Source organism: Notothenia rossii, assembly GCF_949606895.1.
Source record: "Notothenia rossii genome assembly, chromosome: 4".
Lineage (NCBI taxonomy): Eukaryota > Metazoa > Chordata > Actinopteri > Perciformes > Nototheniidae > Notothenia > Notothenia rossii.
Window position 1 is genome coordinate 5,517,084 of NC_136902.1, and position 26,091 is coordinate 5,543,174.

General features: G+C 41.0%; 3 protein-coding genes across 4 annotated transcripts; all 3 read left to right on the plus strand.

Annotated features, from left to right (window-relative positions):
• LOC307035172 (zona pellucida sperm-binding protein 3-like) lies at positions 1-25,831 on the plus strand. The gene is made up of 11 exons (XM_079674227.1): positions 1-146; positions 225-409; positions 486-589; positions 657-748; positions 823-1,003; positions 1,077-1,182; positions 1,258-1,346; positions 1,901-1,992; positions 2,074-2,178; positions 2,258-2,297; positions 25,762-25,831. Exons 1-10 carry the CDS (start codon positions 80-82, stop codon positions 2,269-2,271), a joined length of 1,035 nt encoding a protein of 344 aa, XP_079530353.1. The 5' UTR covers positions 1-79; the 3' UTR covers positions 2,272-2,297; positions 25,762-25,831.
• Positions 3,395-18,819, plus strand: LOC307035174 (zona pellucida sperm-binding protein 3-like). Of its 2 annotated transcripts, XM_079674229.1 has the most exons (9): positions 3,395-3,496; positions 3,578-3,935; positions 7,436-7,524; positions 7,614-7,794; positions 7,886-7,991; positions 8,090-8,175; positions 8,375-8,466; positions 8,537-8,603; positions 8,671-9,154. In XM_079674229.1, the coding sequence occupies exons 3-8, from the start codon at positions 7,518-7,520 to the stop codon at positions 8,599-8,601; spliced, it is 537 nt and encodes a 178-aa protein (XP_079530355.1). In that variant the 5' UTR covers positions 3,395-3,496; positions 3,578-3,935; positions 7,436-7,517; the 3' UTR covers positions 8,602-8,603; positions 8,671-9,154. The 2 variants fall into 2 exon arrangements, with proteins under 2 accessions (XP_079530355.1, XP_079530356.1); XM_079674230.1 differs by lacking the exons at positions 8,537-8,603; positions 8,671-9,154 and adding an exon at positions 17,879-18,819.
• On the plus strand, positions 23,030-25,831 carry LOC307035173 (zona pellucida sperm-binding protein 3-like). The gene is made up of 11 exons (XM_079674228.1): positions 23,030-23,067; positions 23,451-23,592; positions 23,671-23,855; positions 23,932-24,035; positions 24,108-24,199; positions 24,274-24,454; positions 24,528-24,633; positions 24,709-24,797; positions 25,354-25,445; positions 25,527-25,631; positions 25,720-25,831. The coding sequence occupies exons 2-11, from the start codon at positions 23,526-23,528 to the stop codon at positions 25,731-25,733; spliced, it is 1,035 nt and encodes a 344-aa protein (XP_079530354.1). The 5' UTR covers positions 23,030-23,067; positions 23,451-23,525; the 3' UTR covers positions 25,734-25,831.
• Positions 25,832-26,091: the final 260 nt, after the last annotated feature.

Sequence of the window (26,091 nt, forward strand, 5' to 3'; positions counted from 1 at the left end):
ACAGGTGTTGCTCGTTCAGCTCATTTGGCAGGGAGTCTACAAATGGTGCCACTTCCTGTGTGATCTAGATCATTCAGTCATGGGGACTCAACTCTACCTAGGTGTGATAGTCGTGACTCTTTTTGCAACGACTGTTGCCAATGCAGGTATGCTTAGCACATGTATGTAAACATCTGCTTTTGTTGGGGGATGTAGGGAAATATATAATAATGATTTGTTTGCAGAAATCAAAGTACAGTGTGAAAAAGACTCCATAAGCATCACATGGACGATCCCCTCGAGGCTGCGGCAATATGCAGCTCGTCACTTCCTCGGAACCTGCATGCCATCTGGGTTTCATGTTCTGCCCAGGGGAGAGGGGAAAGCTGAGTTTAACTACAAACTAGATGACTGCAATTTTAAAAGACTGGTAATGTAACTGCCATGTTTCACCAAAATACCTCTCAGCCTTTTCAATGTCATAATGAGCTTCTTTTTTTCTTCAGGTGAAAGGGAAGAATCTCATCTACAAAAATGAGCTGACTTTCAGGCCCCAACCAAGGTCGAGTCCTGCAGCTTATGTGTATCCCATCGAGTGCGTTTATCCAAGGTAGGAGCTTCTTTCTTATTGAAATTCAAGTTAAAGCTGATGGATAAATGTTGTGAATATGTTTCAGACCTAAGGGGTGGGTTCCTCCTTTCCTGAACCCGGGGTCAGGTGTTGCCGAAGGCCGAGGAGGGCTGGAGTTCCACATGCTGCTCCTAAATGGTGAGGGCTCATGCTCCCAAAGGCAAAACACTCAAAAAATGCACACTAAGCCGTTTTTACTTTTCCCCTCACAGAACAAATGACAGCGGTAGCGGAGACAAATGTCATCCCCCTGGGCTCCTTCATGCCAATATGGGCAACCGTGGAGCAGAAGTCCCATCAGCCATTGCTGCTGCTCATGGAGGAATGTGTGGCAGCCACTACGCCTGAGCTGCAGGCTAACAGCAATGTGTACCCCATCATTAGAAATAAGGGGTGAGATCCAGTCTCTGATTTCTTTCATTGTTTTCTGGAGTTTAGTCCTTATCGCTGATCTGAATTTCTTCAGGTGTCTCCTGGACAGTGTGAAGGGAAACTCCAGGTTTCTCCCTCGGTACCACTCGTCTGCAATCATCCTCTACCTGCAGTCCTTCAAGTTTGGTCTCGGCGAGGAGGTGAGGGGGTAAATGTAAAGTGCTCTAAAGAATATTTGGTTCCTAGCAAACATGTATGTTTCATGTGCTCCTCAGGTGTACATTCACTGCAAACTGCTCGCATGGGATCCTGAAGTTCTAAGTGAGAGCAAGAAAGCTTGCCACTATGTAAAGGAAAATGAGCGGTAAGGGAAGAGTTTGATTTGTTGGAAGAACGTGAAAATGTTCTGGCCAGCAGTTTAATATGATGAATGCAACTGATGCCATGAGCAACAAGTATGCACCATTAGCCAAGGATGCTAGCTTATTTTAGCATAACATATCCCACTTGAAGTAGATCAATGCATGTACTTTGATCAGTATTGTGCTTTTATATATCTATACAAAATGATCTCCTGCTAACTAACAAAGTATAGACAACAATTGTGACGAATGATAATGGTAAAATATTTGAGAATAACAATATATTTGTTTTAAAAGGAGGGGCACTCAAATGATTAGCCAACCTAATGAGATTTATGAAATAAAAAAAGCCCTGAGCTTTTGTAAAATGTTCACCTTTTTCTGCACTGTAGATGGAAATATATCTTTTGGTCATTAACTTGATATTTATACTTTTACCAGTTTGTTTTTTATAGAAACATCACACCATTTTATAACGGCTTTTTTCTTCTGTGTATACAAAATGTTTTAAAGCCATGCTGATGTATTTGAGCCTTAACGATTGCTGCCTCCTCAGATGGGAACTCCTGGATGACCCCATGCAGAGCTCCATGTGTGACTGCTGTTCTAGGACCTGCAACACTCGCTCCAAGAGAGGAGACGAATGGGGTATCTCTTTCATGCTAACTTGTATGCTTTTTTAATATAGTCTTTTTCATTCTGAAGTCATTGTTTTTTTTTCCACTTCAGAATCCAACGGCTTCATGCACACTTCTGTGTTGGGACCCCTGATCATAATGGATCCATCGCAACAAAATGCCCACAATGCATCAGAAGTTTCCATTGCTGACCAAGGTTAATGAGTATTTATTTGTCTTGAAGTTTTGTTAAAAACTTGCCATAAGACTAACGTTGCTAAACATTTTCTCAACAGGAAGTCCAGTCTAAGATTGGAGACTGAACAGAGGGCCCAGGTGGACGACATCCATATGCAGATTAAAGTAGTCTATAATCTCTGTATAAATAAAACTGTTAACTCCTGTGGAGTATAAAACAAGTATCTTTACTTCATATGAAGGTCCTACTGTCCTCAACTGTGTCCATCTGTCCCATCAGTAGAACTTTACTAATTATGTGTGACTTTTGTCATTGAAAGATACCGTCAATTATAATGTAGCCTTTAATGGCCATGTGAGTTGGAGTATAGCCCCTGAATTTCTTTCACTTTCCATTTTACATTGAGCTCTGTACATGATACACATTCTGACATTACATACACCAGCAGATTGAAAAGCTATGGTGATCTGTCTGGTATTACAACTATGGCAATTATTTATGTTGAGCCTCATTTGAAAAGACAATTCTGATCTGAATTTATTTTCTGGGCACTCATGCCTGCCTTTGAATATAGCACAGTTTACTTTCTGGCCATGAATATAAAACCAATAGGGATGGCCTGCATGGCACGTGTTTATGCAGTTAAAAGAGGACATCATAGCAACACAGCTAATATTCAGATGCGTGAGTGTGGATATTTTCTCACTGAATACAACTTAAATGTATTGAGAAATTTACCTTTTTCACTTACCTTGAGTTTCCATTAGGTCAAAGATATCAAAATAACACATTTGAATAGGACAGGACATCTGATAAAGGAATACTACCTTCTCCCAAATGATTTGTTTAGAAATGACTCACCTTTTAATTCTCAAAGAAAACCTTTTCTTGCACGACTTGACGTTGAACAAAGAATCCCAACGTATACATATATTAATGTTAATATAAATAACAGCAAAACTAAATCAAAACATTAAGACAACCCATGCACTATCATCCTTAAAGTGTTTTAAATAAGAATGTAAGGTAGTCACACAGGATAATAAATTGATTAACAAATGGTGATTTTGTGCTGCTGATGAAGCTGAATAAAAATGAATTGGGTGTAAGGGCTAATGTGATTGGATGCTCCCCATGCTGTAATCAGTGTGCTATCTGCTGCAGCTGGGACTGTTGACAGGCACCAGGTGAAATATACGTTATCTTGATGAATGCCTCTCAGGAACAAGGTATAAGAACATGCACTGTGTCAGTAGCAAGCATTCGGTCATGATGGTTTCATTTTGTCAAGGTGCACTGCTTCTGAGCCTGGCAGCTGCCATGGCAGTATATGCAGGTAAGACTGGAAACAATTAAAGTCTTGTTATTAACCTTGACTCAAATATTTGAGTCTGAACTTAATTTATTTGTGTTGCAGACATGAACGTGGACTGTGGGCCAGATTTTGTGACGCTGATGTGGACAGAAAGCCGACCCCAGGCCGACACGTCGCTTCTCCGTCTGGGTAACTGTTTCCCAACTAGCTTCTCAGCAGGAGAGGCCTACTTCTATGTGGATCTCACTGACTGTAACTTTAGGAGACTGGTATGAATATATATTTTTTTAAACCTACAAACTGTGAGTGCTATATTTCCTACAGCTCTCTCAGGGGGATCTTTGTCTCTCTAACAGGTCACCGGGGATGCACTGGTGTACAGCAATGATCTGACCTACGTTGCTTCTGCGGATTCTTACAATTTGGCCTTCACCCGCCCAGTTGTCTGTGCATATGAGAGGTTAGTGTTCATACCAACATAAGGTGCTAAAGGGTGACCCTACCCTTAACTAACAATTCCAATGTAGCATTTTCATGGCCTGGGAAAGTTCAATTTGTTAATAAGCTTCTCCCTCTCAATGCCACCAAGCATGGAAGTATGTCCCAAACTTGTGATGTCATCAGGTATAAAGTCTGAAGCTGCTATATAGACAATGAATGGGAGACTGATTTAGGGAATCTACAGCCAGTTTCTGTTCTATTCCCAAATTAGCTTTATCTATTGAAGTGTTCTCAACAAAAAGTACCCATTTATTGAGAATAATCCCTAAGTTACACTGTGTTCCCAATTCATTGTCAATTGAGTTTTTCTCATAGTTTTAATTGAACATCACAAATTTAAGTTCACTCTAGTTTTTTGCGTTTTAGAGGAAGTCTTTTAGCTTAGGCGTAACAGTTCATAACTAGAGAATGCAATTCCTGAAGAAATTGCTATTGGGAATACTTTATGCTGATGTTGAATTGCTATGCTTAAATGTAATGTGTAAGAAGAAAGTGAAGAATTTAGATTGAAATGATACATGAACACTGGGGGCTTGAATGTGTGAGAAGAAAAGAAAGTAAAAAAGCTTGGGAAAGCAGTAGAATATTTGAACTGCAAACTATTGAACTAACTTGATGATGAATGATCTGTCGCCATGGCAATGGTATTTGACACCCCATAATATGCTTAGATATGTGGATGGCTTCATTGTAATCGAACCTGTAGTTTTTGGGCAGTTTGGAGCATTTTCACTGAAGTTATGAGAACCATGTTTCATGGCAAGCATCGTGTTCCCATGGCAACGGAATTTGAAGAAATCTCAAATGTCCCCTAGATGTCTTCACGGCTGGACTGTTGGCACACATGTGAAGTTTTAGCACTTTGACAATTTCCACAGGAGTTATAGCAATATTGTGTTATTGCAAGGGATGCGTTCCCATGGCAACAGCTTTTGATGAAAATTCACTAATGGCACAGATATGTTGAGGGCTGGACAATTAATTGTCATCTGAAGTCTGGTGGTGTATTGACCATTTTCATATCAGTTACGACAACATCCGGTTTCATGGCGATGGGATGTGTTTTTATGGAAACGGCCTATGGTGAGATCTCAGATTTGGCATACAGCTGTTGAGGCATGGACCGGTGATATACAAGTGAAGATTGGGGGACGATTGGACCTTGTCCATTGGAGTTACAGCGACGTCGTGTTTTAAGGCGAGGGATGCGTTGCCATAGTAACACCACATTACGTAACATCAGATTTGATGTAATTTGTTCAGGGCCACAGTGTTAACCATCATGTGATGATTGGTGGCATTCTGAGCATGTCAGTTGGAGTTATGACATCATCATGTTCCATCACACAGGTGTTTGAGCTCACGACGTTATGAAACACCTGTCCTTGAGCCCAGAGATCAAAGGTTTCCATGGTGATGTGCAGTTATCAGTGAGAGGAGAGCCTTTCCATTGTTCTGAATGAGAGGTGAACGTTTTGTTGAAGAACCGTAACATATATCGGTGAAATTTCAACGTGTGAAGCATCTCAAGAACCCTTTGCATCTGAAGTGTGCTTTTTTTTGTAGTTTCGGGTCAATAATGTGGCATTTTTGGCAGACTAACTAAAGGTGTGCTGCTGGGAGGAAAGATGAGCCTGAATGTACAACGTGCTTTAATGGAGCTACGAGATGTTTTTCCAGGTTTCTCATGAAAAATGATGTCTCGGGAGTGTAGGGTTTGGGAATTATGGCAGGTTTAAAAATATATATATGAAGGCGAATTTCAAGCAGTCCTCCACTTTAGCTGTGACTCAAGCACTCTAGCATTAACGAGCTGCGCAATACACACTAATGTTTCAGTCCTATCTCTCAACCAGGTCTCAGTTTGTCAGCATCAGCGGCTCATCCTCCCCCCCGGCCCCAGTCAACCATGGTGTCCCCCAAGGCTCCGTGCTTGGTCCCCTACTTTTCACCATTTACATGCTCCCCCTTGGCCAGATCATACGTCACTTCGGTCTCAATTTCCACTGCTACGCTGATGACACTCAGCTCTATCTCAGCACCTCACCATCTGCCCAGTTCCCTCCACAGTCTCTGGTCAATTGTCTCCATGCCATAAAAACCTGGATGACAGCAAATCTACTCAAACTCAACAGTAAGAAGACTGAGCTCATGGTTGTGGCCCCCAAGGCACTGCTCCGGAAGGTTGGGGATCTCCTCCTCCACATTGACGGCTGTTCCATCTCCCCGTCTCCCGAAGTCCGTAACTTGGGTGTCATCCTTGACTCAACTCTCTCATTTCAGTCACATATCAAATCCGTCACCAAGTCTGCCTTCTATCACCTCAGGAACATCTCCCATCTACGACCATCACTCTCCGATTCCGTGGCCGAGACCCTCATCCATGCATTAGTCTCCTCCCGGTTGGACTACTGCAACGGAGTCCTGTTCGGGGTTCCCAGTAAAGCCCTGGACAGGCTCCAGTATGTGCAGAACTCGGCTGCCAGGGTGCTCACTCACACCAAGCCCTGGCAGCACATCACCCCCACCATCATCCACCTCCACTGGCTCCCAGTCAAGCACCGTATCACATATAAACTCCTTCCTCTGACCTACAAATGCCTCCATGCCCTCGCCCCCCAATACCTGTCTGACCTTCTCCGCCACCACACTCCATCCCGGAAGCTCCGATCGTCTGGATAGGATCTCCTCTCTACCCCCCGCACCAGGTTGCGGACTTTCGGTGACAGAGCTTTCAGTGTAGCATCCCCCATCCTCTGGAACTCTCTCCCCCCGAAATCCGCAGCGCCCCAACCTTGGACACTTTCAAAAAAGCCCTCAAAACGCACCTTTTCACCAAGGCTTTCCCCACTATATAGTTAGTTTGATAGGTTTCTTTTTATTTTTCCGCTACTTGCTTGCCCCCCCCCTCCCTGACCTGTCTGCCTCTTTTCCCCTACTCCCCCCCCCCCCCCCTGCCCGACTTGTGAAGCGACCTTGGGTTTCGTGAAAGGCGCTATATAAATATTATTTATTATTATTAATGTTAAAATCTGAAGGCCTCTTTACCAAGATCTGAGCAATGTTTAATATTTCTAAAAGTATGAATCTGATTTAAAAGTTGTTTAATATGAGTAATGTCAGAAAGATGTGTAACATTTTAAAGTTGGAATGAGGTTTCTGAGTGAAAGTGTGAAGGAACAGTTTGCAGTTGAAGTCGCATGACGATTTTTCAAGTCTGAAGAGTTTCTCCATTGACTTCCACATTAAAAATGTGATGAATTATGGGATGTAGCTCGGGAATTATGAATGAGAAGTAATATTTGAATGGAGTTTCTGCGATGTGGGAGAAGACGGACAAAATAACCCGGCGGAATAAGAATAAAGAATTTGTCCGTAAGAGTAAACAAGCTTGCACTAATAAGTTCAATAGTTTCACTTTGCAGCATTTTCTGTACCCTTCTGCTTTATTTTGTGCAGGCCCAAAGACTGGTATGCTACGATCTATGACCCGGTGTTTAAAACCTACAGTCTAGGAGATCTGCAGTTTAACATTGGCCTTATGAATGGTGGGTGAACAACATGAGAAACTCTCTACGAACGGCAGCTCTCCCTGACTTTTGTAACTTAATGACTCTTCCTCTGTTTACTGCCCTAGACGACTTCTCAGGCCCTGCTGAATCTACACGCTTTCCTCTGGGCTCCATCATCCCCATCATGGCTAGTGTGGTGCAGAACACCCATCAGCCCTTGTTGCTGCTTCTTGAGGAATGTGTAGCAGCTACCACACCAGAGCTGTACCCTGAAAGCACCATGTACCCTATCATCTCCAATAAAGGGTACTCTCATGGCAATGAGCATTGATTTAAAAAAACGTATTTTGGTGGAAACCTTGGTAGTAATGCTAATACATTTTCTTTAACCCAACAGATGTCTTTTGGAAAGTGTGTCGTCACGATCAAAATTTGAACCAAGGCAAAAGTCATCAGAGATCCGCCTATCACTTCAGACCTTTACGTTTGCTATGGGAGAAGAGGTACATTGGCCTTTACATCTTTTTCAGATTCAAGGTTTTATTGTGGATACTGAGATTAATTGATGCCATGACGCCTATATTTCCCCTCTACTCAACAGGTCTTTATCCACTGCAAACTTTTGGCTTGGGATCCCAATGGTCTGGACAGCACTAAGAAAGCCTGCCACTTTGTCGAAGGGCATGGGTAAAAATAATACTTTAATATATCAGAATTTGACTTGTAGGTTAATTTGTTTTACATGAGATGACTCATTCAGCTTAAGCCCAGTCTACTGAAGATACAGATGGATCCCGTTCATAACTATTCAAACTTTGTGGAGACTTTATTTGAAAGAGTTGAGATGCATTTGAATGATCTTTTCATCCAATCTTCATGAACTCAGTTGGGAGTTGCTGGACAACTTGGCCCAGAGCAATCTTTGTGACTGCTGTGAATCGAAATGCAAGTCAAGGAGGCAGAGGAGTGTTGCGTCAGGTATGTACACAACTTCTGCTGTTTTACACTTTTTTTGGTTGACTTGTACTAAAATATATATGTTTTGCAGAGAAACATGGAATGGTACAAAAAGCAGTCATTGGGCCATTTACCGTCATAGATAGGAATTCCTGAAGGTAAGGGTTTCGTATTGTAATATACATTTATTCTGAACGGCTATATTAAACTTTGTTCTCCCAACAGGAATGGATCCATTTCGCTGACTGGTTTCTTCAATCTGAATTTGGTTTTTATTCTTGGTTCTCTTTGCGTTTCAGATTGTATGTGGCCAATAAAAAAAAAATAAAAAAAAGTTTCCGAACCACTTAATAGAAGTTCTCAAATCATTGGGTTTGACTTGCCTTTTGTGTGAAATGGTTTAAACTGAGCTGTATTACTGAATCTTTAGGACCTAGTCTGTATTTTGTATTCTTCACTATACTCAATTGGCCCTTTTGTTGTTGAAAATGAATATTTATTAAATGAGCAGCCAACAATCAAAATGACGAAGTTACTGTTTAAGGTCATTACAGGCAAAAAGATAGTTTTTTTTCATGTACTTGTACATTTTGTTGTTTTGGTCTATTTTGCTTCCATGTTTTCTTTCACTCTAATGGAAAGAGAACTTAAAAAAAACACATATAAATGGTGTTTGTTTTACTACCATGTCTGAATACATTCAGCTATAGGCTATACTTTGGTTTAAATCCCATGAATAAAATAGCCAGAGCTAAAGTTAATTTAATTCATCCAATGTCAGACCTTTTAACAAGTTTCAATGTTTTTATTTCATTATCATTTGAGTAAAAGGTTGAAGAGATAACATTGTTTTCTTTTAAACTGACACAGATATAATAAAGACTATCTGTCCAAGCTCAGCTTTGGTAAGGGAGATACGGGACAGGCAGAGAGAAAGTGATGGAAGTCAGAGAGGAACTGCAGGGACAGCCTTCTGAGCCCAGGTTTGCATTTACTTTCTGTTCATGTGCTGTTCAACACAAACTACGTAGGCTTAATAACCCCCTCCATCTATCTACCTGCTAAGTGCAATTAACTCAATTACTGAAATGTTTGTAATACACTGGCAGGAGCGACAAAGGAGGAGGAGCATACAGTTAACAATGAGTGATGAGTAGAGGACAGAGAGAGTAATGAACAGAAAGAAGACAGATTACTTTTCCCATGTTTTGTGAGCATTTTAGCCTCTTCTTCATGTCCAGATTATAATGTGGATGCCCCCGAGCCCCACTAGCATGTTTTGGACCTCTGTATTTACGAAATCCTGGATACGGGCCTGCACACAGACACCAGGAGTTTCCAGGCTAGCCAAGCAAGTTCTACTGGGGCAAAACAGATAATCATGAAGCAGCTTGTGGTATCAGGGCGGTGAAAATAACGTTTTCACAGTTTTTCCAGCAGAAACAGAAAGCTCTATAATAATGAGAACATAACTCAGTATTGAGGATAATTGCCAACTGATGCCGTCTGCACATCAGAGATGGAAAGCACCCTGAAGAGAATCGCTTCTGGGAAGCTGGGTACCATATCCGCCATCATGGTGGAGTTCACCTACAATATTCTGCTTGAAAAGGACTTTGCGTGCGATTGCGAACCACAACACTCAGGCTGCGACTCGTTCATGGTTCTGCCAGTCTTAATAATGACTTTCTTCACACTGTCGACAAACAGTTATTTTCAAAGTGCCTGTAGAAACTGGTGCTCATGCACTAAATGCCACGAAGTTCCTTGGTGTTTTTATTTCCTTCACATTCTGAAGGCTTTCTTAGTTGGTCTGCTGTGGGTTGCTTTTGTGCTCCTCGATGGAGACTGGTATGTTTGCTGTAAGAATGACGGCTCTGAGAAACAGGTACAGTTAGCCTGCAAAGCTGAGGCGAATATCACGGACAACCAGAGAGTCATCATTGAAGAACTGAAAAACTCTTCGAAGGTGAGTGCTTCCGCTCTCGATCTACTTTACCAGAATCACTTCCATATTATAAAAAACAACAGGAATGCAGTTTTGCTGTTATAATATAACCATCTTTCTTTCTTTATCTTTCTTCAGCATTACGGTGGCTTTTGGGCATTTTGTATCACTATTGTGGCTTTCATCTTGTCATTCTGTGAACGATGCAAATGCTTTGAAAAAGTATCATGTTGTTTCGACAGTAAACATCTGATTGAGGAACTGATATTCACAGAAGAAGAACATGTACTGGAAGAGGTTTTGATGAAAGCAGTAAAAGAGAAGTTGGCTGAAGAGGTCAAGGAGAAAACCCGAGATAAGCCATGGAGTGAGTATAAAGGGACTGCCAGAGCGCTGTTTGACGAGGCCATGACGCAACTGAGCAATTCTTAACAAGAGGAACAGCCAGGAGCATGTGAACGAGAACCAGGTAAAGAATACAGGAAAGTCTCAAGGCCCACAGAAAACACATTTTGTTGGTGGGTAACTTTTTTTTATGAGCAGTTTCTAATAACTAAGTTACTTCACATAATTTGGTTCAAGCAACAATGAGGTGCAGAGTATTTGTTTTATAACTGTAACTGTTTTAACTGGACATATTTGAACAGTTTCTGTTTGTCTCCTAATGCAGGGCATTCCAGTAAACTCTTCCTACCCGCAGGTGGAGCAAACAGAAAAAGGAATTTGGTGTTTGTATTTAACCCTACACCAGTCATCTGTGTTTCACCCAAAATACAAGCACTTTTAATCAAGTAACTGAATAAATGTCTGTGCTCACAATTTCACAAAAAGATAATTATATTTTCTCTCTAAGGATAATCTTTCATGTCTTATATTTTCTGTATTAAAGATTAAGATATCTCAAATACTGATGAAGCTAATCATGTTGAATTATTTGTTGTTGCAATGTAATCAGTGATCAATTTTATATTTTTAAGCTTTTTATTTTTTCAACACATAATTGAGATGTATTATAATGTTTGTACTTACAGTATATCCTAAAATAAATGTCACGCAAGCTTGTTGTTAGTGTTTTTCTTCCTGGTCTTTTCTTTTGTTGATTAATGATAAAGACGAAGGGGACATTATTCAACTTCTGAAATCCTCCTCCTGCTGCCTTGATATTATTCCAACAGGATTTTTCAAAAATGTTTTTCATTGCATGGCCTCAGATCTACTTCCAGTGGCGGTCGGCCCATAGGGGCGCTAGGGGTGCCGCCCCCCCTCTTCCCAAATGTTTGATTGTCATTCAAAATAAAAAATAAATAAAAAAATATATTTTTATTTTATTTTTAAAGAACAAGGTAAATATTATATAGTTAGTATCAGTCAAATGTATAATCTACAATAAAATCTCGTTTAAAATTGTTTTACGATGTCTAAAGTTACTGATTAGTCACATGTGTCCTGGCTGGCCGCAGCGTGTATCATTACCCTCTCTCATCCGGGCGGTAGAAAGGAGCCCTCAGCCAGGGCAGAAGCAGCCAACAAGCTGACTGTTGCTATCTGTAAACTCTCTGTAAACTATGCCGCCGAAACATAATTTCAGCCAATCAGCGTTGTCAGATCTGATGCTCAAAGGGCGCCCTGTCAGCGCTGGCCTGTGTGTCTGTGAGTTGTTTGGACTCGTATCCAAGGTGACGCTACAGTACGGTAGTTGTCTGCAGGTGGAGACTCCGGTGCTAGTGGATCGCCGGAGCTGTAGATTAACATTTACATGCTTATTGTAGTTGTAAGGGCAAATGCCTGTAGCACCATGGAGCATATGTTTGGGCTGGACCTGTATTTTACAGGAAAGGAGTGAGCAGAGGGTCGAGACACACACACACACACACACCCACACACACACACACACACACACACACACACACACACACACACACACACACACACACACACACACACACACACACACACACACACACACACAATGTTCATATTTAGTCTCCTGATTTTAAATGTGAATTAAATCATTTGAGTCTTCCCAAAGCACCAGCGTTCTGCAGTTTGTGTGGGCCTACTGTACTGTTGCATAGGAAGATTCATAGCTAATCACACTGAAGACTATGGATTATCTCATATTTTTAAGCCTCAAATTGGCTTAAACATCACCAGAAGTCATAATTGAAGGGGTCATTTCTCAAAATATTATTCCGGGGGACGATCCCCCGGACCGCCCTAGTATGGTTTTGTCACCATTTCAATAGTCCCACCAAAAATATTTTCCACCAGCCGCCACTGTCTACTTCTTATAGTAAACAAGTCTCTTCACTCAGGTGTTTTCACACAGGCCCTGAAAACTGCAGTCATTAAACCGCTCTTAAAAAAGAATAATCTAGATGCTTCAGTAATGAACAACAACAGGCCCATATCAAACCTGCCATTTCTAGGTAAAATCATTGAAAAAGTTGTTTTTCAACAGCTGAGTAATTTCTTGCATTTAACCTGTTAAGCCCTGAGCCTGTTTTTCAGGTCTCAGGCTCGAAAATGACATTCCCAGAACAAATGACCATATCTTCACTTCTAAAAGGCTTAAATTAATAATCTTTTTTCTCAAATAATGATAAACCTGTGAGTTGGATGTAGTAGAGTCAGAATCAATATAGATGTTTTTTTATGTTAAAGAAAATTCAGATTGAACACAGTAAAAAAACTGTAAATTATAGTGTCCTTCCAAAAATTGTGAAAACTACCCTTGGATGATGGTAAGGTAGACTGAAAGCTTTGGGAATCCAAAGTACAACATATAATAAGTACCCTGTATCAAGATTGATGTAAAACAAGTGATATTTGACCTTTTTAGAGAGATTTAGCCAAAAACACTCCACCTCTGAGGTGATTTGGGTGGAAATTGGGGTTTTACCGTTTCTCTGGAACCCATTGGTCGATATTGGTGATTGACATCTCTTTCTGACCGTTAGAGCCAATAGAATCGAAGGGGAGTTTTCACATAGACACCAACGTTAACACAAAAAGGTGGAGGCTTTGCGCATTTAGTTTTGCATGAGAGCGAAGCTATCTCTCGCTCTGACATCTGGAAACGGAAAAGCAGGGTTTATTGCTTATGCATTATCAATAATCATTTCAAAGGACACAGACACATTGGATTAATTTATGGATTAACTTCAGCAACGTGTTTATCGTTTTAATGCCATTGAAGACCACTTTTGACCAGACAACGACAAAGGTGAGCCATGTTTCCGTTTTTAGCTACCTAGCGCCACATGGTTTGATGTCTGTTCTTGTTATTATCTCTGCGAGTTCTTATCATAGAGTGATAATGTATGTACTCATCGATTCTGTGTCATCTCACGATGCGATCGCTCGTTGCTAATTCGGAGGCTCAGCGTTAGCATTGTGGGTTTCTTTTGAAAAAGATCAGTTAGATGAGTTTCTTCCCGTTACATGGATATAAAACATCCATCCATCTTCTCCCGCTTATCCGTGGTCGGGTCGCGGGGATATCAGCTCCAGCAGAGAGCCCTAAATATTCCTTTCCCTGGCCACATCAACCAGCTCTGACTGGGGGATCCCAAGGCGCTCCCAGGCCAGCAAAGAGATATAATCCCTCCACCTGGTCCTAGGTCTATCCCTTGGTCTCTTCCCAGCTGGACGTGCCTGGAACACCTCCCTAGGGAGACGCCCAGGTGGCATCCTAACTAGGTGCTCGAACCACCTCAACTGGCTCCTTTCGACGCGAAGGAGGAGCGGTTCAACTCCGAGTCCCTCCCGGATGACCTAACTTCTCACCTTATCCCTAAGGGAGACGCCAGCCACCCTGCGGAGAAAACCCATCTCTGCCGCTTGTATCCGCGATCTCGTTCTTTCGGTCATGACCCATCCTTCATGACTATAGGTGAGGGTAGGAACGGAAATGGCCCGGTAGACAGAGAGCTTTGCCTTCTGGCTCAGCTCTATTTTCGTCACAACGGTGCGGAAAAAGCGACTGCAGTACCGCTCCCGCTGCTCCGATTCTCCGACCCATCTCACGCTCCATTGTTCCCTCACTCGAGAACAAGACCCCGAGATACTTGAACTCCTTCACTTGGGGTAAGGACTCATTCCCTACTTGGAGTGGACAGTCCATCGGTTTCCTGCTGAGAACCATGGCGTCAGATTTGGAGGTGCTGATCCTCATCCCAGCCGCTTCACACTCGGTCGCGAACCGATCCAGTGAGGGCTGGAGGTCGCAGACCGATGAAGCCATTAGAACCACATCATCTGCAAAAAGCAGCGGTGCAATCCTTAGTCCACCGAACTGCAGACCCCCTCCCCCACGACTACGCCTCGAAATCCGATCCATGTATATTACAAACAGGATTGGTGACAAATCATACTTAAAGGACAGAAACAACTTTGTTTCTATACTACAAATCTGAGTTGACAAATATGACATGTGGGGTTCCTCAAGGCTCCATCTTGGGGCCTCTTCTCTTTAACATCTACATGCTACCACTGGTTCAGATAATGAAAAACAACAAAATAAGGAGGAGGAGACACACAAATGTACATAGCCTTTTCAAGAGGAGACTATGCTCCAATTCAAACACTGAGCAAATGCATTGAACAAATCAATGACTGGATGTGTCAGAACATTCTCCAATTAAACAAAGATAAAACTGAGGTAATAGTTTTTGGAGCAAAGGAGGCCAAGACACCTGAGACCGGGCAGAGTCCCAGGTAGAAGGAACCGGGATGAAATAACCAAAAAGAGAACGGGGAAAATAGGGGGAAAAGTGAAAAAAGATAGGCACTCGTGAGGCGGGCAGAGTCCCCTGTCAACTCCCGTTACATTCCTCCATGGTGTCATTTGAGCGAAAAATGGCTAAGTCAACTTTTACGAGAACCAGGCTGGGGGGGTCAAAAGGGCTTGATAAGGGTAAATAAAATGGCAGTTTCACAAAACTTTTCTGAGTTTAACAGGCTGTGGTTTGCAATTCGCCTGCAGCCAATCAGAAATTGTTAGTGTGGCCGAGACACCCACGAACCATTTCCTCCCCAGGAAAGTACTACCTCTCTAGCAGGGACTATCTGTGGGTGAAAAGGTTTGCGAGAACTAGGGACTAGGCCCAGATCCTTTTAAGTGTGAAACCAAATCTCCCCCCCCTTTCGGCCTAGTTCAGGGGGAAAAGTACTCCGGTGTGAAAGTGCCTATTGGTGCTCTAGGAGGAGATTCAGGTGATAAGGTGTGTGTGTGTGTGTGTGGGGGGGGGGGTTACCTTGGTTGCTGATTGGCTAATGGTTACACAAGCCAAAAAATCGTTATGACATCATAAAGTGGCCAAAATCTGATCAGCTCATTTTCAGACAGGTTTTTATAGAAATGGATCAGGACAAAAAGAGAGAGAATCCCTCTTTAGACAGAGGGGACACATGTTGATGTAGAAGAGACATGAAGAAGAGGGGACACATGTTGATGTAGAAGAGACATGAAGAAGAGGGGACACATGTTGATGTAGAAGAGAAATGAAGAAGAGGGGACACATGTTGATGTAAAAAAGACATGGAAAAGTGGATTTTGAATAATAGGTGACCTTTAATGTGTTTCATTTTTGTAAAGGACTTTGAATTGCTTTGTGTTGAAAGGTGCTATATAAATAAACGAGCTTTGCCTTTCCTGGCAGTACTGGTTTATCAATCTGATCTCTGGGGGAAACGGCGTGGAGGCGAGGGACGACTGAAGGCGAGAAAAACTGATCTGAAAGAGAAAAAAGGATCTGAAAGTGAAAAAACTGGGTCAAAACTGGGTGAGGAACAGCCAAACTCTGCTACCAAAGTGAAGTTGTGGAAGACTGTTTCATTTCCCAAGTCACCCACACACCATGGCATGACTTAGCATGGCAACAAGACACGTAGTTATTCTGCATCAACAAGGTCTCTCCCAGACTAAGAATTCAAAGCAGACTTGGGCTTGGAGTTCCAAGATGTGCTGTTCAAGCTCTTTCAAGAACCACAAAGAAACGGGCAACGTTGAGTATCGTAGACGCAGCAGAAGAAAAACTAAAGGTCTTCAATAAATAAAATGGACCAAAAGTACACCATTTACCTCTGAATTGTAGTGGAGTAGAAGTCAAAAGTAGCATAACATGGAAAAACTCAAGTAAAATACAAGTACCTCAAAATTGTACCACTACTTGAAAATGTATTAAGATCATTTAATTAAGTAAACAAGTATTAGTCCAAACATCAATGATGTCAATCATTTACACAATTTAACTGCGTAGGTCATGGCGAGACTATAAAGTTGTTGCAGCATTAGTAGTGCCGAGATTGGAAAGTGCTAGAATGGCAGGAATATAAACATGGCATGACATAAACCAGTCACACTTGTAATTTATTCTCTAATATTCCTTGTACTTAAAACACATTTGCTAACATGGGCCCATTTGTTGTCATTGTGTTTGCTGGCGTTAACACGGACGTCATAATGTGGCTTCTTTCAGGTTCTGGTCGGTCGAGAACAAATTCTGTTCTTAGTGTGAACCAACACTACAAACTGAAATATCCCCAGGACAGAACTGGAACAAATTTCAGTGAAAAATACATTGGCCTTGACTTGAACCCCCCTGTGGCCCCCATTCGAAATAAGAATCTACGGTCATATTTCTGATAGTGTTGAATCAAAGACTGATAAAAACAACTATGTAAAACAAGACCCAAGGAGACAGACATTGGAGGCTATGGCGGTTGCTATCCTATCTTTGAAAACATTTGTTTGCCATGCCAGAGTCCCGTCCTGACACGATACCAGTGTTGCTGCTTAAAAAACAGGAAATGTTATTTTTTGGGTATATAAATGTGCAGCTGCAGAACTGTGATCATTGCCAGCCAGCAGCTGCACATCAGAGATGGAGAAGTTTATATCAAAAATCGCCACTCGGAAGCTGCGCGCCTACGTTGCGGTCATATGTATCTTTACCTACAATATTTTGCTCGACAGGGATTTTTCCTGCTCCTGCAAACCACAAGTACTGACCTGCAACCTGTACATGTGTCTGCCACCCTTTGTAATACTTTTCTCACTGTTGTTGGCGGACAGGTCTTTCAAAAAACTCTGTAGATTCCATTGCTCAAATTGTAAATGCCTCTGCGGTCTTTGCTGTTTTTATATCCATCACTCTTTAAGGGCATTATTAGTCGGCTCGCTGTGGGTTGCTTTTTTGTTCCTCGATGGAGACTGGTATGTTTGCTGTCTGAATGACGGCTCTGAAGAACAGGCAAAGTTAGCCTGCATAGATGAGAAGGATATCACGCTCAACGAGAAAGCTCTTAAAGCTGAACTGAAGAACACATCCCGGGTGAGTGCTTCCACTCTGGATCTACTTTATCACCATCAGTTATATCTGAAGTAATGCTGTTGTATTATAACCATCTTTCTTTCTTTCTTTCTTTCTTTCTTTCTTTCTTTCTTTCTTTCTTTCCTTCTTTCTTTCTTTCTTTCTTCAGGATATCGGTGGCTGTATTCTATTAGGAATAGTTTTCATGGCTTTCGTCTTGGCATTGTTTAAAGGATGCAAATGTAAGAATGAAGATTCACGTTGTTTCAACAAAACATTTCTGTATGAAAAACTGATTATACTAGAGGAGGGCAATGTGCTGGAAGAGGTTTTGAAGAATTCAGCAAAAGAGAAGTTGACTGAAGGAATCCAGAGCAAACTCAATGCTGAAAAATGGAAAGAGTGTTTCGATATTGCCGGAGAGCTGATTGAAAAAATTACGCCAGTGACGCCAACACCCACCACTGCATCGTCTACCACTGAAGGACCACAAGGAAGCACTGACATACGAGAACAGGTAATGGGAAAAACAGTAAAGAATACAAAAATAACAAGAGATGTTTTCATTCAGTCGGCCTCAAGGCCTGCAGTAAAATATTGTTTGCAGGAAGATAAGTAGGTGTGATTTTATGAGCATTTTCCAAAAATTGCCTTACTTTACTTTATTCTGTGTTCGAGCAACAAGAATGCACAATCTTAGTCGTGTGGTAACCAGTGTTGGGCAAGTTACTTTTAAAAAGTAACTATTAATAGTTATAGTTACTGCTCTCAAAAAAGTGACTAGTTACTTTATTCGTTACGAAATTATAAAAGTAACTAGTAACAATAGTAGTATCTGTTTAGTTGACTCTGGGTGACATGTGGCGATTTAAAGAAATCGTTTTTTGGCTGTTTAGATGGTGCTGCTCTATCTGGGTCACTGCCGGTGGTTGAGACGGTGGGGTCTTTGGCGAATAGTTTTATAGCCCCATGCATGTAGGATTACTTAGGTGCTTCAGGAGATTGGCATTGCTGTTATTCGATGTGGACAATGCTTTCTGTCCTGCACACAGTTTACATTTGACAATAATATTTTGTGCGTCCTTTATCCCCACAAATTGAAAATAGTGGTTATATCTCCAAGTTGCAAATGCACTGCTGCTCTCGCTGATACTTGCATCTGCCATTGTGTGTTGCCGTGTGTGTGTCTGTGTGTGTGTGTGTGTGTGTGTGTGAGTGTGTGCGTGTGTGTGTGTGTGTGTGTGTGTGTGTGCGTGCGTGTGTGCGTGCGTGCGTGTGTGTGTGTTAGCATTAGCAAGCGTTCGTGTGTGTGTATTTTCCCCATAAGGCAAGACCCGCCCAACTCTGTCTCTGATTGGCTTACCCTGAAATGTTACCCCGCGTTAACCAATCATCACTCCTCTCTGGTTACTTTCACTTTTCCATGGTACTGTGAGAGGAAATCACTGTATTCGCCTGTAAATTACATCCGCAGGGAGATTCGGTTCAGTTCCATCACATACTGTAACGCAGTAACGCACCCATTTAAATCACAGTAACTATAACGGCGTTACTGAATGGGAATATGTAACTAGTAACGCTATTAGTTACTGCAAAAAAGTAGTTGCGTTACAGTCCCAACACTGGTGGTAACAGTTGTGTTTTTTCAAAGCTTGTATTAGGGTTAGGGGATAATCCAACCCAGTCTCACAAAAAAATTTGTAATAACTACGTTGGTCCACTACGGAGCCCCCTAGGCCCTAGGGGTCATGGAGAAAAAAAAAGAAAAAAAATTTGAAAGAAAAAAAAAGAAAGAAATGTTTTGCGAGATCTCTCAATACTTTTGCGAGATCTCGCAATACTTTTCATTTAGTACTTCCTGGTCAGTTCGGCTGCTACGGCAACAGAGAAACCACAACAATGGAGCGGTTCATCGATTTTACCTTGAGCTTGGCCTTAAATATAAAGATATAACATCAGTGCTTGTCAATAGGCACGGGTTTCACACATAGACTGTATATAAAGGGTTTCACATAAGTGAAGACACCTCAAAAGAACACTCAGAGTGAGGGGAAACGTGAGCACGTCCCTCTGTGCTGAATTATTGACAGATCACCCATTGTAGCCATGCCTCATACTGCTCATCATACCCCTCTTTTGCAGCCCTGTTAGAGAAACGCGGATTTTGGGTCCTTAGCTTAAATAAATAGTTTTAAGATTTTAGAGCGAGGACTCTGCTTTGTAGTTTCCTACATAAAGAGCCCAAGCTGTTAAAAGTTATATGGTGAAGCAGTTATTCTAATAATTCACTTTTAATACAAAAAAACACTGAGTTCATGGTGGGCAGTAACTGAACATAATGGAGAAAATGACATAGAAGGGGAAAAAAAGAGGATAAATAACAAAAAAAACTGCATTATTCGAAGAATGCAAACATTTTTTATTTAATAAAATGCAACAGGCCACATTCTTAAACATGTTCTATTAAATCAGCAACTGCAAAACGTCTGGTTGTTAGCAAGTCGCTTTATCGTAGTGTCTATGGTAGACTGGATTTTTAAACCTATTTTGATATTAGCCTCAAAACCCGAGCCGTCGCAGCAGCTGGCCCGAGGCTCTGGAACACTCTGCCCCTCCATGTGAGGTCGGGCCAGACCCTGGGGGGTTTTAAATCCTCACTGAAGACACACTTCTTCTCCATGGCCTTCTAGTCAGAGCGGAGTATGACACCTGACATTTCCCTGTGTATTGTTTTTATATTTCTGTTGTAAATGATTGTCTTTTCTTGTAATTGTAAAGTGTTCTTATTACAGTACATGTAGGCCTACAGCACTGTGGCTTGACCAAAAATCGTTGTTCAATGTGTTCTATAAATAAAACTTGATTTGATTTGATTAGAATGTCCTTTTGATGTTAAAAATCATCATCACTTTTATTTAAATAAATGTAAAGCTCTGTGCTCAATAGCCGCTTTCACACCGCAGGACTTGCCGTACTAAAGTACCACGGCACTGAATCCGCCAGGGGGCTAGTGCCAATCGCATTCACACCGCAGTACTTTCCCTGAGGCAAGATTACGCTGAAGTCACTTCGTCTTCTTCAAGAATGCAAACAAGAATGCACAATCTTAATCGTGTGGTAACGGTTGGGTTTTTTCTAAACTTGTGTTAGGGTTAGGGTATACATCAGATTAAAATCAGCAGGTTTACTGATTATAAAGAATACAAACAATTGTTATGATACAACATAATTTAACATTCCTTAAGATTTTTAATCAGCAACTGCAACACATTTGAAATGAATCCTTAACAGTTTGCTCTGGACATGCTTTGGTAGTTTCTGCTAGTTTTTTCTCAAATGGCAAGTCGCTTTATCTTATTGTGTGTAGTAGACTGGATTTTTAAATGTTAAATGATGTTTGAATAAACATATTTTGATACTAGAATGTACTTTTATGTTAAAAATCATCATCACTTTTATTTAAATAAATGTAAATGCTCTGTGCTCAATGTGACAGGCTGATAGTGTGTCTGTTTTTTTCACCTCCTGCTCTATTTTCTCTTCGACTAGTGATGCAGTCGAGAGTATGATCTCTGTATCTACACGGGCTGATCATTGAGGAGGCACACCCTGAAGAGATCTGTCTCTCCATGGATCATGATCTGATGATGACTGCAGAGCTGAAGTGTACCTTGTTTAAAATGTCAACTGTAAAATGTGTGAGACGAGGTTTAGGACTTTAGGTGGTACATCTCTTCCTCACGTAGTTCAGCTTTATTTAGGTTTATTGGCCTTTGCCCCCCCCCCCCAATTTGATTTCTGTATAAACTGTATAGTGGATAGGCTGCAGTAGCTCAGTCTGCACAGACGGTGCTTTGTAACGGAGGGGCGCCGGTTTACTACACCTTCATGCATAAATATGGCTTAACATGATTGCAATTAAAGACATTTTTTGTCAATATGACATTTATTTAGCTTTTACTTGAGATACTGCATATTAAGGAATTAAGAATGTTATACAAAAAGTAGCTTGATAATGATCTGATACAAAACAAATCTGGTTTTAATTAAATAACAAATATATATTTTGATTGAGTTCAGTAAACTTTCTATTTGAACATTTTGTTTTTGTGTCCTTTGTGAATTTTCTTTTTTTACGTGTAATTCAAATGTTATCAAATCTAAATAAATCAAAACATTTTTAATAGATGGAGCAGGATATTTTCATGCATGTTTTCAGGATTAATCATTTCTGATAATACTGAAACATGACGTGAGGTGAGTCAATATTTATGAGGTGAAAGTGAAAGAAAATAAGTTTAGGATGATTCTGAAATGTTTTATATATTTGTTGGAACATTTCCAGAGTGATCCATGACGGCACACAGCACGGAGTCACTCACAATGACGGTGAACGGCTCTGACTAAAAAGAGCCTTTTTAAAAACACGAAATATGACAAAACACCAACAATCAAAACTAAATCTGAGCCAGTTCCAATCCCAGTTGTTTAATAACATACTGTACATAAAATAAAAACGTTTATTTTCTCATCTGTGCAAAGATCCCCAAATTCCCTCGAACACCACCACCGCCAAAGTGCATAACTGGAAGAACACTGTATGCTATGCATATCTTCAACACTCACATCCTGGAGGTTTTACTAAAGCACAGGACAGTAGGAGTCATCATATGACAACATCCAATGGAATTAGCTTAACGTAACACATGACACCTTACACACGTGGAAATGTAGGTAGTCTCCTCATTCACCTTTTTTATAGTGTCCTTTTTCGCCTAGTATCACTTTTAATAGGCTTATAATGCAGTCTGTATGAGCTGTTAAAAGTGATACAAAGATTTATGTATTGGAAAAAAATACTTGAGACACAGCAGTCGTTTTCTCACCTAAAGTGAAAAGTACTTTAGTAAATTTGAACCTAAATCGAGAACTCCTTTTCAAGTTGGATCCAGGCCTCGGTCTCTGATGTGAAAGTCTGTACATCTTTCCCTACTTAATGCACTTTGGACATCTGCACCAACTCAATCAAAAAGGCTAAAGCTAACTTTAAATAAATGTCTCTTACACTTTAATGTTGGTAATTATCTTTTTGTTTCTTTTTGGAGTAACTGATCTATACAGAGGCCACCAGAGGACGCTGCTCTATTCATTTCAGTCCATGACAGCCGTCTGTCTGTTCTGGATTAACGACGTGTCACGTGTTCTGAATTGACCAATCAGAATCGAGTATTCAACTAAACCATGTAATACAAATCGTGAAATAACTGCACATAATTAACAGGGTTCTTTGTAGTACTTCCATTTACCGACGGTGGGGGCCAGGGACGTGCACAGACATTTTGGGGGGCGGGAGCTCAAGTGAGAAAAAGGGCACTTCCCATAATCATTTATTAATTAATGTAAAACAAAAGGTTAAATGTAGTTTCACATCTCTGATTTACTAACCTGTAGGTATATAGACTTGGAAGCTTGTTATGGTTGGGCTGATTTTAGAAATGTGCCTTTAAGTAGTTTCATCTGAATTGTTGTATTGTTTTATAAATAGTGTTGTATGTAAAATAATCAGGTAGTTTTTGAAAAATAAATTCAGTAGAATAAAAAAAAAGAAGCAATTAGGCAGATAAATAAAAATGTACTTGAATAAGTTTAATAGAAATGATCCAAATGAAAACTCTAGAATGAAATTGAATGTGAAATGACACCCCATATAAGTAGACAGGTGCTGCCCTGCTCTCACACAGGTGTTGCTCGTTCAGCTCATTTGGCAGGGAGTCTACAAATGGTGCCACTTCCTGTGTGATCTAGATCATTCAGTCATGGGGACTCAACTCTACCTAGGTGTGATCGTCGTGACTCTTTTTGCAACGACTGTTGCCGATGCAGGTATGCTTAGCACATGTTTGTAAACATCTGCTTTTGTTGGGGAATGTAGGGAAATATATAATCATGATTTGTTTGCAGAAATCAAAGTACAGTGTGAAAAAGACTCCATAAGCATCACATGGACGATCCCCTCGAGGCTGCGGCAATATGCAGCTCGTCACTTCCTCGGAACCTGCATGCCATCTGGGTTTCATGTTCTGCCCAGGGGAGAGGGGAAAGCTGAGTTTAACTACAAACTAGATGACTGCAATTTTAAAAGACTGGTAATGTAACTGCCATGTTTCACCAAAATACCTCTCAGCCTTTTCAATGTCATAATGAGGTTCTTTTTTTCTTCAGGTGAAAGGGAAGAATCTCATCTACAAAAATGAGCTGACTTTCAGGCCCCAACCAAGGTCGAGTCCTGCAGCTTATGTGTATCCCATCGAGTGCGTTTATCCAAGGTAGGAGCTTCTTTCTTATTTAAATTCAAGATTAAAGCTGATCTATGGATAAATGTTGTTAATATGTTTCAGACCTAAGGGGTGGGTTCCTCCTTTCCTGAACCCGGGGTCAGGTGTTGCCGAAGGCCGAGGAGGGCTGGAGTTCCACATGCTGCTCCTAAATGGTGAGGGCTCATGCTCCCAAAGGCAAAACACTCAAAAAATGCACACTAAGCGGTTTTTACTTTACCCCTCACAGAACAAATGACAGCGGTAGCGGAGACGAATGTCATCCCCCTGGGCTCCTTCATGCCAATATGGGCAACAGTGGAGCAGAAGTCCCATCAGCCATTGCTGCTGCTCATGGAGGAATGTGTGGCAGCCACTACGCCTGAGCTGCAGGCTAACAGCAATGTGTACCCCATCATTAGAAATAAGGGGTGAGATCCAGTCTCTGATTTCTTTCATTGTTTTCTGGAGTTTAGTCCTTATCGCTGATCTGAATTTCTTCAGGTGTCTCCTGGACAGTTTGAAGGGAAACTCCAGGTTTCTCCCTCGGTACCACTCGTCTGCAATCATCCTCTACCTGCAGTCCTTCAAGTTTGGTCTCGGCGAGGAGGTGAGGGGGTAAATGTAAAGTGCTCTAAAGAATATTTGGTTCCTAGCAAACATGTATGTTTCATGTGCTCCTCAGGTGTACATTCACTGCAAACTGCTCGCATGGGATCCTGAAGTTCTAAGTGAGAGCAAGAAAGCTTGCCACTATGTAAAGGAAAATGAGCGGTAAGGGAAGAGTTTGATTTGTTGGAAGTATGTGAAAATGTTCTGGCCAGCAGTTTAATATGATGAATGCAACTGATGCCATGAGCAACAAGTATGCACCATTAGCCAAGGATGCTAGCTTATTTTAGCATAACATATCCAACTTGAAGTAGATCAATGCATGTACTTTGATCAGTATTGTGCTTTTATATATCTATAATAAATGATATCCTGCTAACTAACAAAGTATAGATAACAATTGTGACGAATGATCTTTTTAAAATATTTAAGAATAACAATATATTTGTTTTAAAACGAGGGGCACTCAAATGATCAGCCAACCTAATGAGATTTATAAAATAAAAAAAGCCCTGAGCTTTTGTAAAATGTTAACCTTTTTCTGCACTGTAGATGGAAATATATCTTTTGGTCATTAACTTGATATTTATAATTTTACCAGTTTTTGTTTTTTATAGAAACATCACACCATTTTATAACGGCTTTTTTCTTCTGTGTATACAAAATGTTTTAAAGCCATGCTGATGTATTTGAGCCTTAACGATTGCTGCCTCCTCAGATGGGAACTCCTGGATGACCCCATGCAGAGCTCCATGTGTGACTGCTGTTCTAGGACCTGCAACACTCGCTCCAAGAGAGGAGACGAATGGGGTATCTCTTTCATGCTAACTTGTGTGCGTTTTTAATCTAGTCTTTTTCATTATGAAGTTATTGTTTGTTTTTCCACCTCAGAATCCAACGGCTTCATGCACACTTCTGTGTTGGGACCCCTGATCATAATGGATCCATCGCAACAAAATGCCCACAATGCATCAGAAGTTTCCATTGCTGACCAAGGTTAATGAGTATTTATTTATGGTATTTGTCTTGAAGTTTTGTTCAAAACTTGCCATAAGACTAATGTTTCTAAACATTTTCTCAACAGGAAGTCCAGTCTAAGATTGGGGAGACTGAACAGAGGGCCCAGGTGGACGACATCCATATGCAGATTAAAGTTGTCTATAATCTCTGTATAAATAAAACTGTTTTTAACTCCTGTTGAGTATAAAACGAGTATCTTTACTTCATATGAAGGTCCTACTGTCCTCAACTGTGTCCATCTGTCCCATCAGTAGAACTTTACTAATTATGTGTGACTTTTGTCATTGAAAGATACCGTCAATTATAATGTAACCTTTAATGGCCATGTGAGTTGGAGTATAGCCCCTGAATTTCTTTCACTTTCCATTTTACATTGAGCTCTGCACATGATATACATTCTGACATTACATACACCAGCAGATTAAAAAGCTATTGG

Excerpts from the sequence above, each read along its gene's own strand:
- LOC307035172 (XM_079674227.1), top strand. The coding sequence starts at position 80 with ATGGGGACTCAACTCTACCTAGGTGTGATAGTCGTGACTCTTTTTGCA. Across the intron at positions 590-656 it reads ATCGAGTGCGTTTATCCAAG|ACCTAAGGGGTGGGTTCCTC; the intron begins GTAGGAGCTTCT and ends AATATGTTTCAG. Across the intron at positions 1,183-1,257 it reads AGTTTGGTCTCGGCGAGGAG|GTGTACATTCACTGCAAACT; the intron begins GTGAGGGGGTAA and ends TGTGCTCCTCAG.
- LOC307035174 (XM_079674229.1), top strand. Across the intron at positions 8,176-8,374 it reads CACTTTGTCGAAGGGCATGG|TTGGGAGTTGCTGGACAACT; the intron begins GTAAAAATAATA and ends TCATGAACTCAG. Across the intron at positions 8,467-8,536 it reads GCAGAGGAGTGTTGCGTCAG|AGAAACATGGAATGGTACAA; the intron begins GTATGTACACAA and ends TATGTTTTGCAG.
- LOC307035173 (XM_079674228.1), top strand. The coding sequence starts at position 23,526 with ATGGGGACTCAACTCTACCTAGGTGTGATCGTCGTGACTCTTTTTGCA. Across the intron at positions 24,036-24,107 it reads ATCGAGTGCGTTTATCCAAG|ACCTAAGGGGTGGGTTCCTC; the intron begins GTAGGAGCTTCT and ends AATATGTTTCAG. Across the intron at positions 24,634-24,708 it reads AGTTTGGTCTCGGCGAGGAG|GTGTACATTCACTGCAAACT; the intron begins GTGAGGGGGTAA and ends TGTGCTCCTCAG.